The sequence below is a fragment of the Sporisorium graminicola genome, chromosome SGRAM_7 (genome assembly GCF_005498985.1).
Source record: "Sporisorium graminicola strain CBS 10092 chromosome SGRAM_7, whole genome shotgun sequence".
Taxonomy (NCBI): Eukaryota; Fungi; Basidiomycota; class Ustilaginomycetes; order Ustilaginales; family Ustilaginaceae; genus Sporisorium; species Sporisorium graminicola.
In genome coordinates, this window is record NC_043737.1 from 329,224 (window position 1) to 343,346 (window position 14,123).

General features: G+C 58.1%; 6 protein-coding genes across 6 annotated transcripts; 3 read left to right on the forward strand and 3 right to left on the reverse strand.

Annotated features, from left to right (window-relative positions):
- Window positions 1-27: 27 nt before the first annotated feature.
- On the forward strand, window positions 28-1,176 carry EX895_005569 (uncharacterized protein; the record flags this gene model as incomplete). The annotated part of the gene is made up of 1 exon (XM_029886161.1): window positions 28-1,176. One exon carries the CDS (start codon window positions 28-30, stop codon window positions 1,174-1,176), a length of 1,149 nt encoding a protein of 382 aa, XP_029737392.1.
- Window positions 1,177-1,507: 331 nt separating this feature from the next.
- On the reverse strand, window positions 1,508-1,988 carry EX895_005570 (uncharacterized protein; the record flags this gene model as incomplete). Its single annotated transcript, XM_029886162.1, has 2 exons — window positions 1,508-1,833; window positions 1,922-1,988. 2 exons carry the CDS (start codon window positions 1,986-1,988, stop codon window positions 1,508-1,510), a joined length of 393 nt encoding a protein of 130 aa, XP_029737393.1.
- Window positions 1,989-2,473: 485 nt separating this feature from the next.
- Window positions 2,474-3,508, reverse strand: EX895_005571 (uncharacterized protein; the record flags this gene model as incomplete). The annotated part of the gene is made up of 2 exons (XM_029886163.1): window positions 2,474-3,191; window positions 3,498-3,508. 2 exons carry the CDS (start codon window positions 3,506-3,508, stop codon window positions 2,474-2,476), a joined length of 729 nt encoding a protein of 242 aa, XP_029737394.1.
- Window positions 3,509-5,288: 1,780 nt separating this feature from the next.
- Window positions 5,289-9,782, forward strand: EX895_005572 (uncharacterized protein; the record flags this gene model as incomplete). Its single annotated transcript, XM_029886164.1, has 1 exon — window positions 5,289-9,782. The coding sequence occupies one exon, from the start codon at window positions 5,289-5,291 to the stop codon at window positions 9,780-9,782; it is 4,494 nt and encodes a 1,497-aa protein (XP_029737395.1).
- A 352-nt stretch (window positions 9,783-10,134) lies between these two features.
- EX895_005573 (uncharacterized protein) lies at window positions 10,135-10,971 on the reverse strand (the record flags this gene model as incomplete). Its single annotated transcript, XM_029886165.1, has 1 exon — window positions 10,135-10,971. The coding sequence occupies one exon, from the start codon at window positions 10,969-10,971 to the stop codon at window positions 10,135-10,137; it is 837 nt and encodes a 278-aa protein (XP_029737396.1).
- A 2,366-nt stretch (window positions 10,972-13,337) lies between these two features.
- Window positions 13,338-13,967, forward strand: EX895_005574 (uncharacterized protein; the record flags this gene model as incomplete). The annotated part of the gene is made up of 1 exon (XM_029886166.1): window positions 13,338-13,967. The coding sequence occupies one exon, from the start codon at window positions 13,338-13,340 to the stop codon at window positions 13,965-13,967; it is 630 nt and encodes a 209-aa protein (XP_029737397.1).
- Window positions 13,968-14,123: the final 156 nt, after the last annotated feature.

Sequence of the window (14,123 nt, forward strand, 5' to 3'; positions counted from 1 at the left end):
GCCGCCCACAGAATCTCGACACGAACCATGTCGTCCGCACTCGCGATCCCAGATTCGGAGCTCAAGTCGCTCGCCACCGAGGTCAAGAAGAAGTTCGACGTGGCGATCGCTGACGGCGATGCGTACTTCTACCCCTCGGAAAAGATCACCCTTCAAGAGTCCGAAGCTACGGGGGTCGCATGGCAGATCCGCACCGTACCCGCCCTCCTCAAGAAGCCGAAAGCCAACGACACTCCCTCCCAACCCGCAGCAGAAGAGACCAAGTCGCAACAGAACAAATCCGACGTGTTCGCCCCACCCTATGTGCCCAACTTGCTAGTCAAGCAGCTCGGCACCGACCACGTGGTGCTGCTTAACAAGTTCTGCGTCGTCCCGCAACATTTCCTCCTGGTAACCCGCACCTTCGAGAGCCAAGACCTGCCGCCCTCACCAGCCACACTCGCGCTCGCCTACCGCGTCGTGTCCACCCATCGCTCGGCTGCGACCAACACGGAGCTGCTGGCGTTCTACAACTGCGGCGCCACAGCAGGCGCTTCGCAGCCGCACCGCCACTTGCAGTTTGTCCAATGCCCGCCGCTCGACACTAGCTCTGCCGACGCTGTCCAGTCGGGCCGGCTGAGCGAGCACGAGCAGGAGCGCATCGTGGAGTCCGAATACAAGGTGCCCGTGGAAGCGCTGCTGGAGCGCATCGAGAGGGACGGTAAGGAGCACGAGAGCGTGCATGCGCTCCCGCTGCCGTGGCAGCACTTTGTGGTGCTCTTGGAACCCACGGCGGAGATGCGCAAGGACGAGCGCGAAATGGAGCGTTACGTGGGGAACAAGTTCATGGGCCTGCTCGATGCCCTCTTCCGCGCACGCATGGTTGCACACAGCGAGGGCGGCGTGCACACGGGCCGACCGGCATTCAACGTGCTCATCACCAAACGCGCCATGCACCTCATCCCGCGCTCGCAGGAAGAGTTCACAGACCTGCCCGGCAGGAGCGACGACGGCACCGTCGGCAACCTGTCGATCAACTCGCTCGGATATGCCGGGTTCATGCTCACCCGCTCGCTCGACGAGCAGCACGCGTTGAACAACGTGCCAGGCGCCGTCCAGCAGGTGTTGCGCACGACCGGGGTCCCTCCTGTCGCCGACGTGACTGTTCAGGCTGGCTTGCCGACCTCGAGTATCTAAGCGCTCCACGCGCCAGCCAGAGTCCGGTGCGTGTAGGGTGGAACCAATGTAAGCGCGAGCAGAGTAGAACTGGTTTGCGGATATGTGTGTGCGTGTGCGTGTGCGTGTGTGTGTGGGACCGAAGTGAGAGTGTGACATGGCGAAGGGCGAATAGTTATCGTTCTGGTCGCAGAGCCGGCTAAGGTTAGTAAGTTAGGATGCAAAACAGTGATCGATTCGAACGGCAGTGTATGTTACAAAACGGGCAACGAAGACGGCACCGGCTCCGCTGTTCCTGTCCGCACCGCAGTAGCGCAGCGCAGCGCAGTGCATACCGTCTTGGAGCACGTGTCTACTTGGAGCTCAAAGGCAGCTGTTCCCGGACCACGCTGTTCTGCACGTCGTTCTTCTTATCGGCCACAGCGGCCTGGACGGGGTGTTGCCTGCGGAAGTCCCACACACGGTAGAGCTGGGCCAGGCCGGAGCAGCCGACGAAGAAGTTGACCGCGGCGAGCGAGTAGTTGACGGGCGTGATGACGAGCGAGTAGCGCACCCAAATCAAGCCCGTGGCGGCGAGCGCGACGTTCTGCGGGACCGAGATCTTATCCGCCGGACGCGAGAGGTCCTTCAGCCCTGCCGCTACCAGGCACCACTTCATCAAGGGCGCCCAGAAGAACACTGTGATACATACAGGCGCAGAAGCCTCAGGTTAGCATGTGAGTCTGGACAGAGGTTCAGTGGAGAAGGCTGACGTGAGGCAACGCACCAGTCTTTGGCCCCGCAGGGTGGTTCATAAACGCCTGGAACTTGGATCCCGCTGCTCCCGACGCCATTTTTGCGTTGTGTGTGTCTGTGGTGATGTGGTAGAGAACAAGATCCAGATCGGTGACGAGCAAGGTGTCCAGAGGTGGTCAAGAGATGTACTTCGCTGGAAGGAGAGGTGGGGTCAAAGAGAGGTGAAGCAAGATCGATGCTGATGGTCGACTTTGGAGATAGTCAAGGCGCAACAAGTCTGTGCCCAAAATTCTCGTCGTTGCGAGCGAAAGGGTCGAGTCAAAAAAGATCGCACATCGACAACGAATCGGGCCGCAAGTTGTTAGTTGCACGATCAAACATTCTTAAAAGTTTTTGGGCGGGCCACACAAGCCGGTCTGCCTTTCTCCAACTGTCCCACATCAACGGTTTCACTAGTCCTAGCAGGAGACTGCTCAAGAGCTCACTGTACATGACTGTACACAGAACACACGCGTTTCATCGGGTTGCAAGATGCTAAGGACTGTGCCTTCAGAATCGTATGTTTGATGTTGTTATTACCCATTTACACCGTGCTTGCCGCACTGCCACTCGCAGGAGCAGCTGCTGTTGCGGGAGGAGCTCGCACTCCCTGGATGATCTTGAGCTTGTGCACGCGCGGAATAGCATCGCGAAGATATTCGAGGTGCTTTGCGTGTAGAGCCGCTTGCTGCTGTGCACCCTCACCGCTCCAGAGTCGCCTCTTGTTGTCTGCACCGAAAACTACCGTTTGATCTGGAAGCTCTTCAAACACTTCTTCCCCTCTTGCTCTAATTGAACCACTCTCTGTCGATGCACCCTCTCCTTCCTTCGCTTCTCCTTCTTGCTGATCGTCCCTCTCCTCCTTCTCATCGTCATCAAAGATGCCAGCCAGCTGACCATCGGCTATCGGCTTGGGCAACACAGTGCACCCGGCTCCTACAACACTGTGCGATCCGATCGCCACATTCGATGCCACCTTGCTCCTCACCTCAAACACATTATACGATCCAATGGATGCCGCCTCGATGCGACAGCCCACCTCGAACAGGTTGTTGTCGCCAATCTTGATGGGTGCCGATCTGCGGTTGACAATCACGGCCGTCTCTTCGATGATGCAGTTCGAGCCGATCGAGATGGCACCTTGCAGTGCGAGGATGGTTGCCTTGGGGTGGATGACAGTGCCACTGCCTACCGAGATCTCTCCGCGCAGGTCTGCGTCCTGTGCGACGATGACGCGCGTGCCGACGGTGAGATTGTCGCGCCTAAAGAGGATAGAAAGCGTTCGCCGTGTTGAAGGGGTGGGAGGTTCGGCGTTGCGAGTGTCGTCATTGTCGGGGTCAGAGTGAGAAGGAGGAACGTCATAGGTCAGTGCCGGCGGAACCAAGCGAACGATGGTTGCGGTGCTAGTTGCAGCTGGTCGAGGAGGCAAGTCTGTCAGGATGCCCTGCCTTTGAAGAGCTCGAAGTAGCGTCATGACGGGCTCCTCTACCGTTTGTAGAGAGAGGCTCAAACCTAAGAGCATGGCGGCTAGGACTGACAGCAGATGCAGTCTTGCAAAGTCAACTTACAGTGGGGCCATGACGAGAAGGCGAGGAGGGCCCGTGCGATGCCCGCGTTGGCCTTGTCCTCAGGCTGCGACGCGCTTGCGAAGCCCTTTCATTCAGTGCGTCCAAGCGATCAAGCCTCGTAACCCTCGAAGAGCAATGTGATTGTAGCGAAGAGAAGACTCGGTGGGTGACGGCACACAAGTGAAATGAAAGGGCAGGAGAGACCAACACCAAAACGACAGTTTCTTTCGTATGCAATGCAAGCCCGAGCAGCTGTCACGCACGCGTGCTAGACTAATGCTTAGTCAACAATACAAGCGGACACTTAGCTCCGCCTCGCTCCGCCTCGCTCCGCCTCGCTTGGTCCGCCCACTGCAGTGACGGTCGAGTGGAGGACCAATTGGAATAGCTGCATTTTCCTTCCGTGCTCGCTGCAAAGCGGGGAACCGCGCGGAGCAAGACACTTGAAAAACGATGCAAAAATTGCAGAGATGAGGCTGCCAAAAGCAGGCAAGACAAGCGGCAAATTGCGACATTTGGCGGGGTCGATGGCGTGCTCTCCGCAGAGTCAGACACATACACACATGCACGCGGTCATGTTGGAAATTCGTCCATCGGACGCCTGACGACCAATTCTTCCGCCTCTCTAGACTCTCTGGAGCCCGAGACTCTCGAGCAAGAAGCAAGCAGACGTCGGCTTTCTACCCAAGTTGCTGCTTCCTCTTCCATGTTGGCAAGCAAGTCCTGTGTGATCCGGACCGAGAACCTCTTCTTGGCTGCGTTCTTGTTTTCTTTTTCCTCTTTTGCTTGAGTCAGCTGGCTTAAGTTGACGCTGCGGATCCTAGGGTCTCTTGTTCTGACCATGGACCCTGAACGCACACAGGCAATTCGACGCTTTTCAAGAAGAACTAACTCGACACCAAGAAGCAGGCAACAACTGGGCTTCAGCAGCAGAAGCGCAATGAAGCTTTAAGAACGTTGCAAGGTGGATAAAGCTTTGCACTTTTTGAGGTCTTGACATGTGTGGGATGCGATGCAACAAAGGCGAGCTGCTGACACCAGCAACCGGCGAGAGGATGGTGTGCTTTGACAGGTTGGAATTGCTTGCTAATCCACCTATCTGCCACTGGACAAATACACGGCGTTACGACAAATTTCCAGCTGTGGATGCGCAGCCGGCTTTTCATTTTTGGTTTTTGGCCTCGCATTTCTTCCGGAGCGGAAATGGGCCGCGTCGACATTAGATTTCGCAAGCTCTGGCAATGCACAAAAAGAGAGAGAGAGAGAGACTTGATGGCCATGCGGTGGCTGTTGCTTGCTCAAGAAGTTGTAGATTAGATTGACGCCGAGTGTGCATCTCTACGTTGAGCTCCCGTTGCTGCTGCAATCTTCTTTCAGGACGAGGACGCAGCTCGCTCTGGGCCGTTCAGAGTCATTCATCATTCTTTCGCATTTTTGGATTCTTCTCGTCCAAGGCTTCCTCTTCGCTCGGCCTCCGCCATCACCTTCTTCCCTCACCCTCACCTCTCTCCGACATCCCTCTCCTCATACGAGTCTTGATCCCCACTCCCGTCGTATCGATTGATTCGGAGTCGCATACAGGTTCAAGGTCATCCACTGTCTTGGTGGCGTTCACCACCTCTCACTTCCTCCAGACAAGGATCATCGGCTACAGAGCACTCCTGGGCCTTTCTACCCTTCCCGTCGAAGCAACCCCCTGCTTTGTCTCTGTAGACTCGAGTTGCAATAGCTTGCAACGGGCCGCGCTTTTGTCTCTTCCGCTTTTGCTCCACCGAACTTCGTTCAGACAAAATGGGCTCCATCTCGGCTGCTGGCGCTGTTGCCAGGATCGCCGCGCTTGCCTCGGCCACCCTGGTCAACGTCGCTCCTTCCGGTAACGCTGCCGCCTCCTCCTTCTCCTCCGTCGCCGACAAGGCCACCGAGTTCAACGCACAGCTCGAGCTCGAGCAGCTCAACCAGCATGTCGAGCTCGGCTCCGTTCTCACCCAGCTCAAGCCTGCCGGCAACGGTCTCATCTCGGTCCTCTCCCACGCACACCAGCAGACCTTCACCCGTCTCGTGCCTCACCTCCCCAAACTCGTCAACACTCCCCTCGTCTTCCACGTCGCCAGCGCCGGCGAGCACAGCGACCTTATGGCCCTCCGTCAGTCCGGTCTCGTCCTCCTCCACTCGTCCACCGCCGCACAGGCCCATGACCACGCACTCCTGGCCACCAAGATCGCCACGTCGGCAAAGCGCGCCGTTCTCCACTTCTTCGAGGACGTCTCTGGTCCCGTCGAAGAGGTGACCAACATCGACCTTGCTTCTTTTGTCGGCTCCGCTGCCGCTTCCACCAGCACCGACGCCGCCGCCGCTGCTCCCAAGACCAACGGCGTAAACGGTCACGCCAACGGTGTCAACGGGGCTGCCAACGGACACGCCAACGGCCATGTCAGCGCGGCTGCTAGCGAGGCTGGCTTTGACGACCTCGAGTCCGCCATCGATGCTGCCTACGAGGATGTCGCCGAGCTTGTCGGCCACGCCGTCGAGCCCTTCCAGCTCGTTGGCGCTTCTGACGCTTCCAACCTCGCCGTCGTGCTCGGTGCCGGCTCCGAGGTCCTCCAGGATTATACTGCCCCACACAACGACCTCGCTGTTCTCGATATCCGCCTGGTGCGCCCCTCGTTGCCACAGCGTCTGCTCGACACCATCCCCGCCGGCATCAAGCGCATTGCTGTCCTCGAGCAGAGCGTTCGCCGGACCACCAAGCTCGGCCCTCTCTTTGTCGATGTCGCCACCGCCTTCCAGGGCTCCGAGCGTGCTCTTCCCTCTGTCCTCGTCAGTGGCATCCTCGGCCACATTGATGACGGCGACAAGGCTGCCAAGGAGCTCATCAAGGCGCTCGAGGCTCCCAAGGCCAAGCACGCCTTTGTCGTCGGTAACATCAAGAAGCTCGCCGCTCGCGCCCAGGCTGCTCCTGCTGCTGCCGCTGCTGCCACCACCGGCCCCGTCCAGATCCCCAAGCACGAAGAGGCATACAACCTCATGCTCGAGCAGGTCTTTGCCGAGCGCCTCTCGGTCGTCAACTCGGCCAACGAGGAGTCTGACGACAACCCTGCCGCTCGCAGCCCCGAATACGCCTTTGGTCAGGTTCTCGCCCAGCTCGAGCAGCGCGACGAGCTCGTCCGTGCCGTCAACGATGTGCTTCGCGACGGCGGTATCTCGACCGAGCTGCACGAGGCTCTCTCGCAGTGGCTCGTGGCCAAGCAGGACGCCAAGAAGAACGTCGCTTCGAGCAACAAGGTCGCCTCGCTTCTCCAGTCGTCCGCCTCGGGCGCTGCTCTGCAAAAGATCAAGTCGCTCTCGTCGCACCTCTCGCTCAAGAGCCGATGGATCGTCGGCAGCGACGCATGGGCTTACGACGCCGGCATGGGCGGTGTTCACCACGTCATCGCCTCGGGTCGCAACGTCAACATGCTCATCTTTGACAGCGTTCCTTACACCAAGCGAGATGCACAGGCCGCCCACAAGCGCAAGAAGGACATTGCCCTCTATGCCATGAACTACGGCAACGTCTACGTCGCCTCCACTGCCATCTACGCCGACTACACCCAGGTGCTCCACGCGATCATGGAGGCCGACAAGTTTGACGGTCCCTCGGTCGTGCTCGCCTACGTCCCTTACCGCACCGTCGATGCCCCCGCTCTCGACGTGCTGCGCGAGACCAAGCTCGCTGTCGATTCGGGCTACTGGCCTCTATTCCGCTGGGACCCCAGCGCCGAGGCGCGAGGCGCCGAGGTGTTCCGCCTCGACGGTGTGCGTTTGCGTGAGCAGTTGCAACAGTTCCTCGACCGCCAGAACGTGTTCACCACGCTCGTCAAGTCGCGTCCCGAGCTCTCTTACGACATTGCCGCCTCGCAGGGCAACGCCCTCCGCGATCTCCAGCGTCGCAAGGCCAAGGAGGCCTACGAGAAGATGCTCGGCTCGCTCGACGGTCCTCCTTTGCTCATCCTCGTCGCCTCGGACGGCGGCAACGCCGAAAAGGTGGCCAAGAAGCTCGCCGTTCGTGCCAAGGCCCGCGGTGTCGCTGCTCGTCTCCTCACCATGGACGACTACCCCGTCACCGAGGAGCTCAAGGACGAGAAGAACGTGGTCTTCCTCACCTCGACTGCCGGTCAGGGTGAGGCTCCTCAGAACGGCCGCTTCACCTACAAGGCACTCCACGCCATGGCCAGTGCTTCTCTGCCTGATACGGTCAACTTCACTGTCTTCGCCATGGGTGACAGCCACTACTGGCCGCGACCCGAAGATGCTCACTATTACAACAAGCCAGGCAAGGACATCGACGTGCGTCTCGAACAGCTCGGCGCGAACCGCATGGCCCCCATCGGTCTCGGTGACGACCAGGATGCCGACGGCTACCAGACTGGCTACAAGATCTGGGAGCCCTTGCTCTGGAAGGCGCTCGGTGTTGACACGGTCGAGGTCACGGAGGCCGAGCCCGAGCCCATCACCAACGAGCACATGAAGATCGCCTCCAACTACCTGCGTGGTACCATCAAGGAGGGTCTCGAAGACACGTCGACCGGTGCCATTGCCGAGTCTGACGGTCAGCTCACCAAGTTCCACGGTACCTACCAGCAGTACGACCGTGACACGCTTGAGGAGCGAAAGGCTGCCGGTCTCGAGCCTGCGTACAGCTTCATGATCCGCGCCCGTATCCCTGGTGGTGTGGTTACGCCGGCGCAGTGGGTCCAGCTCGACGATGTTGCCGAAAAGTACGGCAACCAGACGATCAAGATCACCACGCGCCAGACGATCCAGTACCACTGTGTCATCAAGAGCAACTTGAAGGCTGCGATGCAGGGCATCAACAAGTCGATGCTCGACACGATCGCTGCCTGCGGTGACGTCAACCGAAATGTCATGTGCTCGCCCAACCCGAGCCTGAGCGAGCTGCACGAGGATGTCTACGAGTTCTCCAAGTCAATCTCGGAGCACCTGCTGCCGCGCATGAACGCCTACCATGAGATCTGGCTCGACAAGGAGACCGACAGCTCCAAGCAGCTGCTCATCGGTGGTGTGCTGCAGGACTACGAGCCGCTCTACGGTCCTTACTATTTGCCGCGAAAGTTCAAGATCGCCATCGCTGTGCCTCCGCGCAACGATACCGACTGCTTTGCGCACGACATTGGTCTGATTGCGATCGCCGACCCCGTGACCAAGCGTCTGGCTGGTTTCAACTTGGCCGTCGGTGGTGGTATGGGTGTCACGCACTCGATGAAGGCCACCTACCCGCGTCTCGGAAGCGTGATCGGTTTCGTGACGCCCGAGCAGACGTTGGATGCGTGCCGCATCGTGATGCTCATCCAGCGCGACACGGGCAACCGTGCCAACCGAAAGCAGGCCCGTTTGAAGTACACCATCGACAAGCACTGGGGCACGGCCGACAACTTCAAGGCCGAGGTGGAGCGTCGCTTGGGCTACAAGCTCGCCGAGCCCAAGTCGTACAAGTTTGAGACCAACACGGATCTGTACGGATGGACGCAGGATTACAAGGGCAACTACCACTGCACCTTGTGGCTCGAGAATGGCCGTGTCAAGGACGAGCCTGGTGCGCCATTCCGCACGGGTCTGCGCGAGCTGTGCAAGATCCACAAGGGCGCGTTCCGCCTGACGCCCAACCAGCACATCATTGTGTCGGACATCAAGCCGGAGGACAAGGATGCGATCGACGCGCACCTGCGCAAGTACAAGATGAACAACTGGGAGCACTCGGGCGTCAAGCTGTCGGCGAGCGCGTGTGTCGCTTTCCCCACGTGTGGTCTTGCCATGGCCGAGTCGGAGCGATACCTGCCCCTGCTCATGGACAAGGTCGAGCAGATCTTCGAGGCCAACGGACTGCGCAGCACCGATACCGTGTTCCGCATGTCTGGATGTGCCAACGGATGCTCGCGTCCCTGGATGGCTGAGGCTGGCTTTGTGGGCAAGGCGCCCGGTCAGTACGTCATGACGCTTGGTGGATCGCACAACGGTACGCGTCTGTCCAAGATCTACCGCGAGTCGGTCGACGAGAAGGAGATCCTCGAGATCATGAACAAGCTCGTGCCCCAGTATGCGCAGAACCGCATCGAGGGCGAGTCGTTCGGCGACTATGTCATCCGTGCTGGCGTCATCAAGCCGACGACGGAGGGCAAGTACTTCTACGAGGACATGTGCCCCTCGGATGTCGTACCTCCTTCCGCCGCGGCTAAGAAGGGCGCCGCTCAAGAGACCGAGCACTACGACCGCGCCTCGTCTGCGTGATGGTCGATGCGACATGAAATAAACAACAAAGAGGGGAAGGCTGGATGCTTCGAGGCCTGCTCAACACGGGTCCGTAGCGACGGCGCTCCCCTTCCGAAGTTCCTTCTGTCACAAGGGATACCGTAAATAGCCTCAGTCACACATGTAGTTTTGGTCTCTATGCTTTCAACCGTTTACAATAGATCTGGATACTCAGTTCTTCGGATGACTTGGTTCCGTGGACGTCGATTGTGCAGCTCTTGTTGGGCGTCTCATTCTCAAGCAGAGAGAGAGAGGTCTGCACAGCCCTGTCTCGAGGTCAGACCGGTTCGGATTGCATGTACAGCACTTGTACAAGGTATCTCTCATCGTCTCATGCGTGACCGTTGGCAGTGGGGTCATTCTGCAGCTGGATCTGCTTGGCCAGCTCCGAGATGCCCTTGGCCTCGCCTTTCTCGGGCTCTTCGGCCTGGATGGTCAGAACCAAGCCGGAGCCGTCCTCCTTCCACTGTACGTGCGTGACACTCCTGAGGTCCTCGACGATGTAGTCTGCTTGTTCCTGCTGCATCTTTTCGCCGTCGTGGGTGGTTCTGAGTGCGAGCGTCTTTGCGCCAGCGCGCTTGCCGGCACGCACACCGGGAGGAGCATCTTCGACGACGAGGCAGCGCGAGATGTCTTGGCCGGTCTTTTCGGCGCCCATGAGGTAGGGTTGTGGGTCGGGCTTGCCGCGCGTGCAGAGGTCCGAGGTGATGAAGACGCGGGGCGGGTCACTGACGCCTGCGGAGGCGAAGCCTTGTTGGGCGTAGGCTTTGGTGGCCGAGGTGACGATGGCCCACCCCCAGTTGCCGCGCTGCACGGCGGTGTCGGGGCGCGTGGAGTTGATCTGCGACAGCAGCGCCTTGGCTCCGGGCATGGCGACGATGGAACCCCCCGCGCCCTTGGCGGCGTTCTCTTGCGCGACCACGAGGATGTTGGACTCGAAGCGCTCAACTTCGGCGTCGATCTGGTCGTCCGGGATGGAGGGGATGAAGCGTTTCAGGTTCTCGACGGTGCGGTAGCCGTGGCAGGTCTGCATGACAAAGTCCAGGTCCAGGTTGTACTGGTGTGCGAACGAGGCCCATGTGGCATTGACCGCAGGCGTCGAGTCGATCAGAGTCCCGTCCATGTCGAACAGGATCGTGTCGACTTCGACTGTCACGGTCTTGACCATGTTTGCGAAGCGTGCGACGTGTATATGTGTAGGGAAAGTGAAAGGTTGGTGTTGAGAATGAAGATGATACTTGAGAACAGGGTCGGAAGAAACTGACTCGGCTATGGACTCAGATGAAACGCTCATACAAACAGGAGGACATGCGCAAAAGCTGCATACATCACGGCATCCCATTACGCCGAAACACAGCCTAGCGCGTGCCCACGTTGACCTTTTGCTTGCCTGGCATCACGCAACGTGTTGCTCCTCTTCTGCCAGTGTTCGGGTCTGCGGTATGCAACAAGCGCCACACAACACAGCCGGCCTCCATAGGAGATACGAGCTAATTCTCCGCGCTGCTCCTCAATGAGCCCTCCTATGTCCTTTCCCGAGCGCCATACTAGAACTGACAGTCCGAGAGAGCAACCGACCGACCGACCGACTGTACTGTACGGTTTTGATTGTGAGAGGCCACGGAACGGCAAATTTAAACACCGACGATAAAGATCTTCTTGCGAATCGACAGCGGCGCTGGGCTGCTCCACGGATTTGGTATGCGAATGACTTAACAAGCTGAACTCTTGTCATCTTGGCTGGTAGCACGCCTCGTCAATGGCAGCGATGGGCCTCACTGGACGAGAAGGAGACTCACCAGACGGACCAAGTTCAGAAATGTACGAAAGCAGCAGCTCTCAGCCGTCGTGACCCAGCCGTCGTGACCCATGTGCGCTCTGTGTTTTCGCACCTGATGGGGAGAAGGTCAATGTCGAGGTGTTGCAGCAAGAGGATGAGACCTAATCGAGATTAGGCATTGCTATGTGTCGAAACTCGCAAAGATCGGCGATGGTATAAAGAACGGACCCGACCTGTGATAAAAAATATTTCAGACTTTGGCAGACAAATGCACGTGACTGAAAGTCCAAAACTGTACCTTTTTCGAAATTGCGAGGACGACAGGAAAATCTAGTTTGAGTTTCATTGGAGGGTCTTTCGCGGAAGCGAGTTGAGTGGCTGCCCACCAGAGAGACAGCGCGATTCAAAAGCCACCCTCTCAAAGTGAGTGAGTGGCCCGCTGCTGTGAGTGAGGGAGTGAGCCAGCGACAGGGCGTAGTGTGCGATCTTGAGGCTAGGGTGCAGGCAGCAGTGTGTCGAGAGCAAATCAAGAATTTCAGTTTGGCAGCGCAGAGAGTGCGCACGCAAGGTGGCTCTGAGGCTTTGGTCGTGATCAACTTCGCATTCTGACCTTCATCTTCGACCATCCATCCCCTCAAGATCATATCAAAGTACGTATCTGACGCACAGCAGCTACACAGCGCATCACTGCAGCAGTCAGGATGGCAATGCACAGGCGGACAGACACAGCATTCCCGGCATCGGCACGGCACAGCACGGCACAATACTGCATCGACTACTTCCAGCAGCAACGACATGGACATTGTGGCATAAATGGCATCGACACTCAACATACAGAACAGAACAGCATATGATTGCGAGCATCGCAAAGCCAGAATTCGGTAACAATGCAGCGTCATCCGAATTAGACGTCGCTTCGGACGCCGCATTTCGACATTCAAACAGTTGGGGGTCTTGGAGGACAACAGGCGTGCATCAACAACTACACAGGTGGACGCGCACACCATACACAGCAGAGAGAGCTGTCAACAGCGCTTGTTGGATGGTCATCGCGCAGGAATCCTTGGCTGTTGCTGATAAAGTCGTACTGCAGATGAAGCTCAACGACAAGGGGCAATAGCATCTCAATTGCTGCCATTGCAATTCCGAGGTCGCCGCCGCGATTGAGTCGGAGAACAGTCCCGCTTGGTTCGCACACACTCCTGCACTTGGCTTGATCTCATCGGTCCACGTGCTCGGGTTCTGTACCATTGCGCATCTGCATTTGGCGGCACTGAGGAGGAACGTGTGTAGGGAAGCACTGGAGTACCTACTCCATGGCGATGTTGCGATAACACCAGGTTGTTCAGCTTACCACTGTCCACAGAGGACAGATCAACGCATCGACTCTGGCAGCACACCAACAGCCATGTCGTGCCATCTACGACCGTCTTTGCCAACGTTTGCCTGGCCACGTGCACGACACTGCCATTCTTGCGCCAGCCGTATCTTGCGATTCCAGTCATCTGGCTCTCATTCAGGATCCAACGTCAAACGCCATTTCCCGACTCTAGTGCAGTGCTGTAGCCAAGCCAATTGCTGTCCTTCGTCCGCCTCTCTTGCGATTTCTCAACAAACACAGCAAGATTCCGAGACTGACTTTTTTCGCTTTTTCTTAATTCTTTCCTCTGCCCTTCGACTCAACTCGACTCAAACCATAACCTCGACCATCACTGCATTACCATTCTCATCGTCACTTTTCTCTGTCCTAAAAGATGGCCGTGAAGCACAACAACATCCTTCACAACAACCACTTCCGCAAGGACTGGCAGCGCCGGGTTAAGGTCTGGTTCGACCAGCCTGGTGCCAAGAAGAGGAGACGTACTGCTCGTGAGGTCAAGGCTACCAAGCTCGGTCTCCGCCCCGTCCAGCCTCTCCGCCCCGCTGTCCGATGCCCCACCCTCCGATACAACACCAAGGTCCGCTCCGGCCGTGGCTTCACCATCGAGGAGGTCAAGGCTGCCGGTCTCGGCAAGAAGTACGCTCGCTCGGTCGGTATCCCTGTCGACCACCGTCGCCGCAACAAGTCCGAGGAGAGCCTCAAGATCAACGTTGAGCGCATCAAGGCTTACCAGGGCCGCCTTGTGGTCATCCCCAAGCTGAGCAAGCAGAACAAGGACAAGAAGGTCGACCTTTCCAACGTCGAGGCTGTCCGCAACGTCCAGGCCGTCCTTCCCCTGCCCGCCGGTGCCGAGGCCGAGAAGCCCCGTGCCATCACTGCCGAGGAGAAGGAGTTCAACGCTTTCGAGACTCTCCGCAAGGCTCGCGGTACCCACCGTGCCGCTGGCAAGGTCAAGGCCCGCATCGCCAAGAAGGAGGAGGAGGCTGCCAACGCCAAGAAGTAAACTTTCCCTTTTTACTTCTTTCTCGTTTGTCCCTTTCTTTCTCTTTGCATCTTGTCACAATCCTGCATACTTTTACCCACCCTTCGCCGGCAGTCTTGCAGTCTATCACACCGTCTCCTCTTTTCTCTTACGTTCACCTGCATTTCCCGGCAGTCA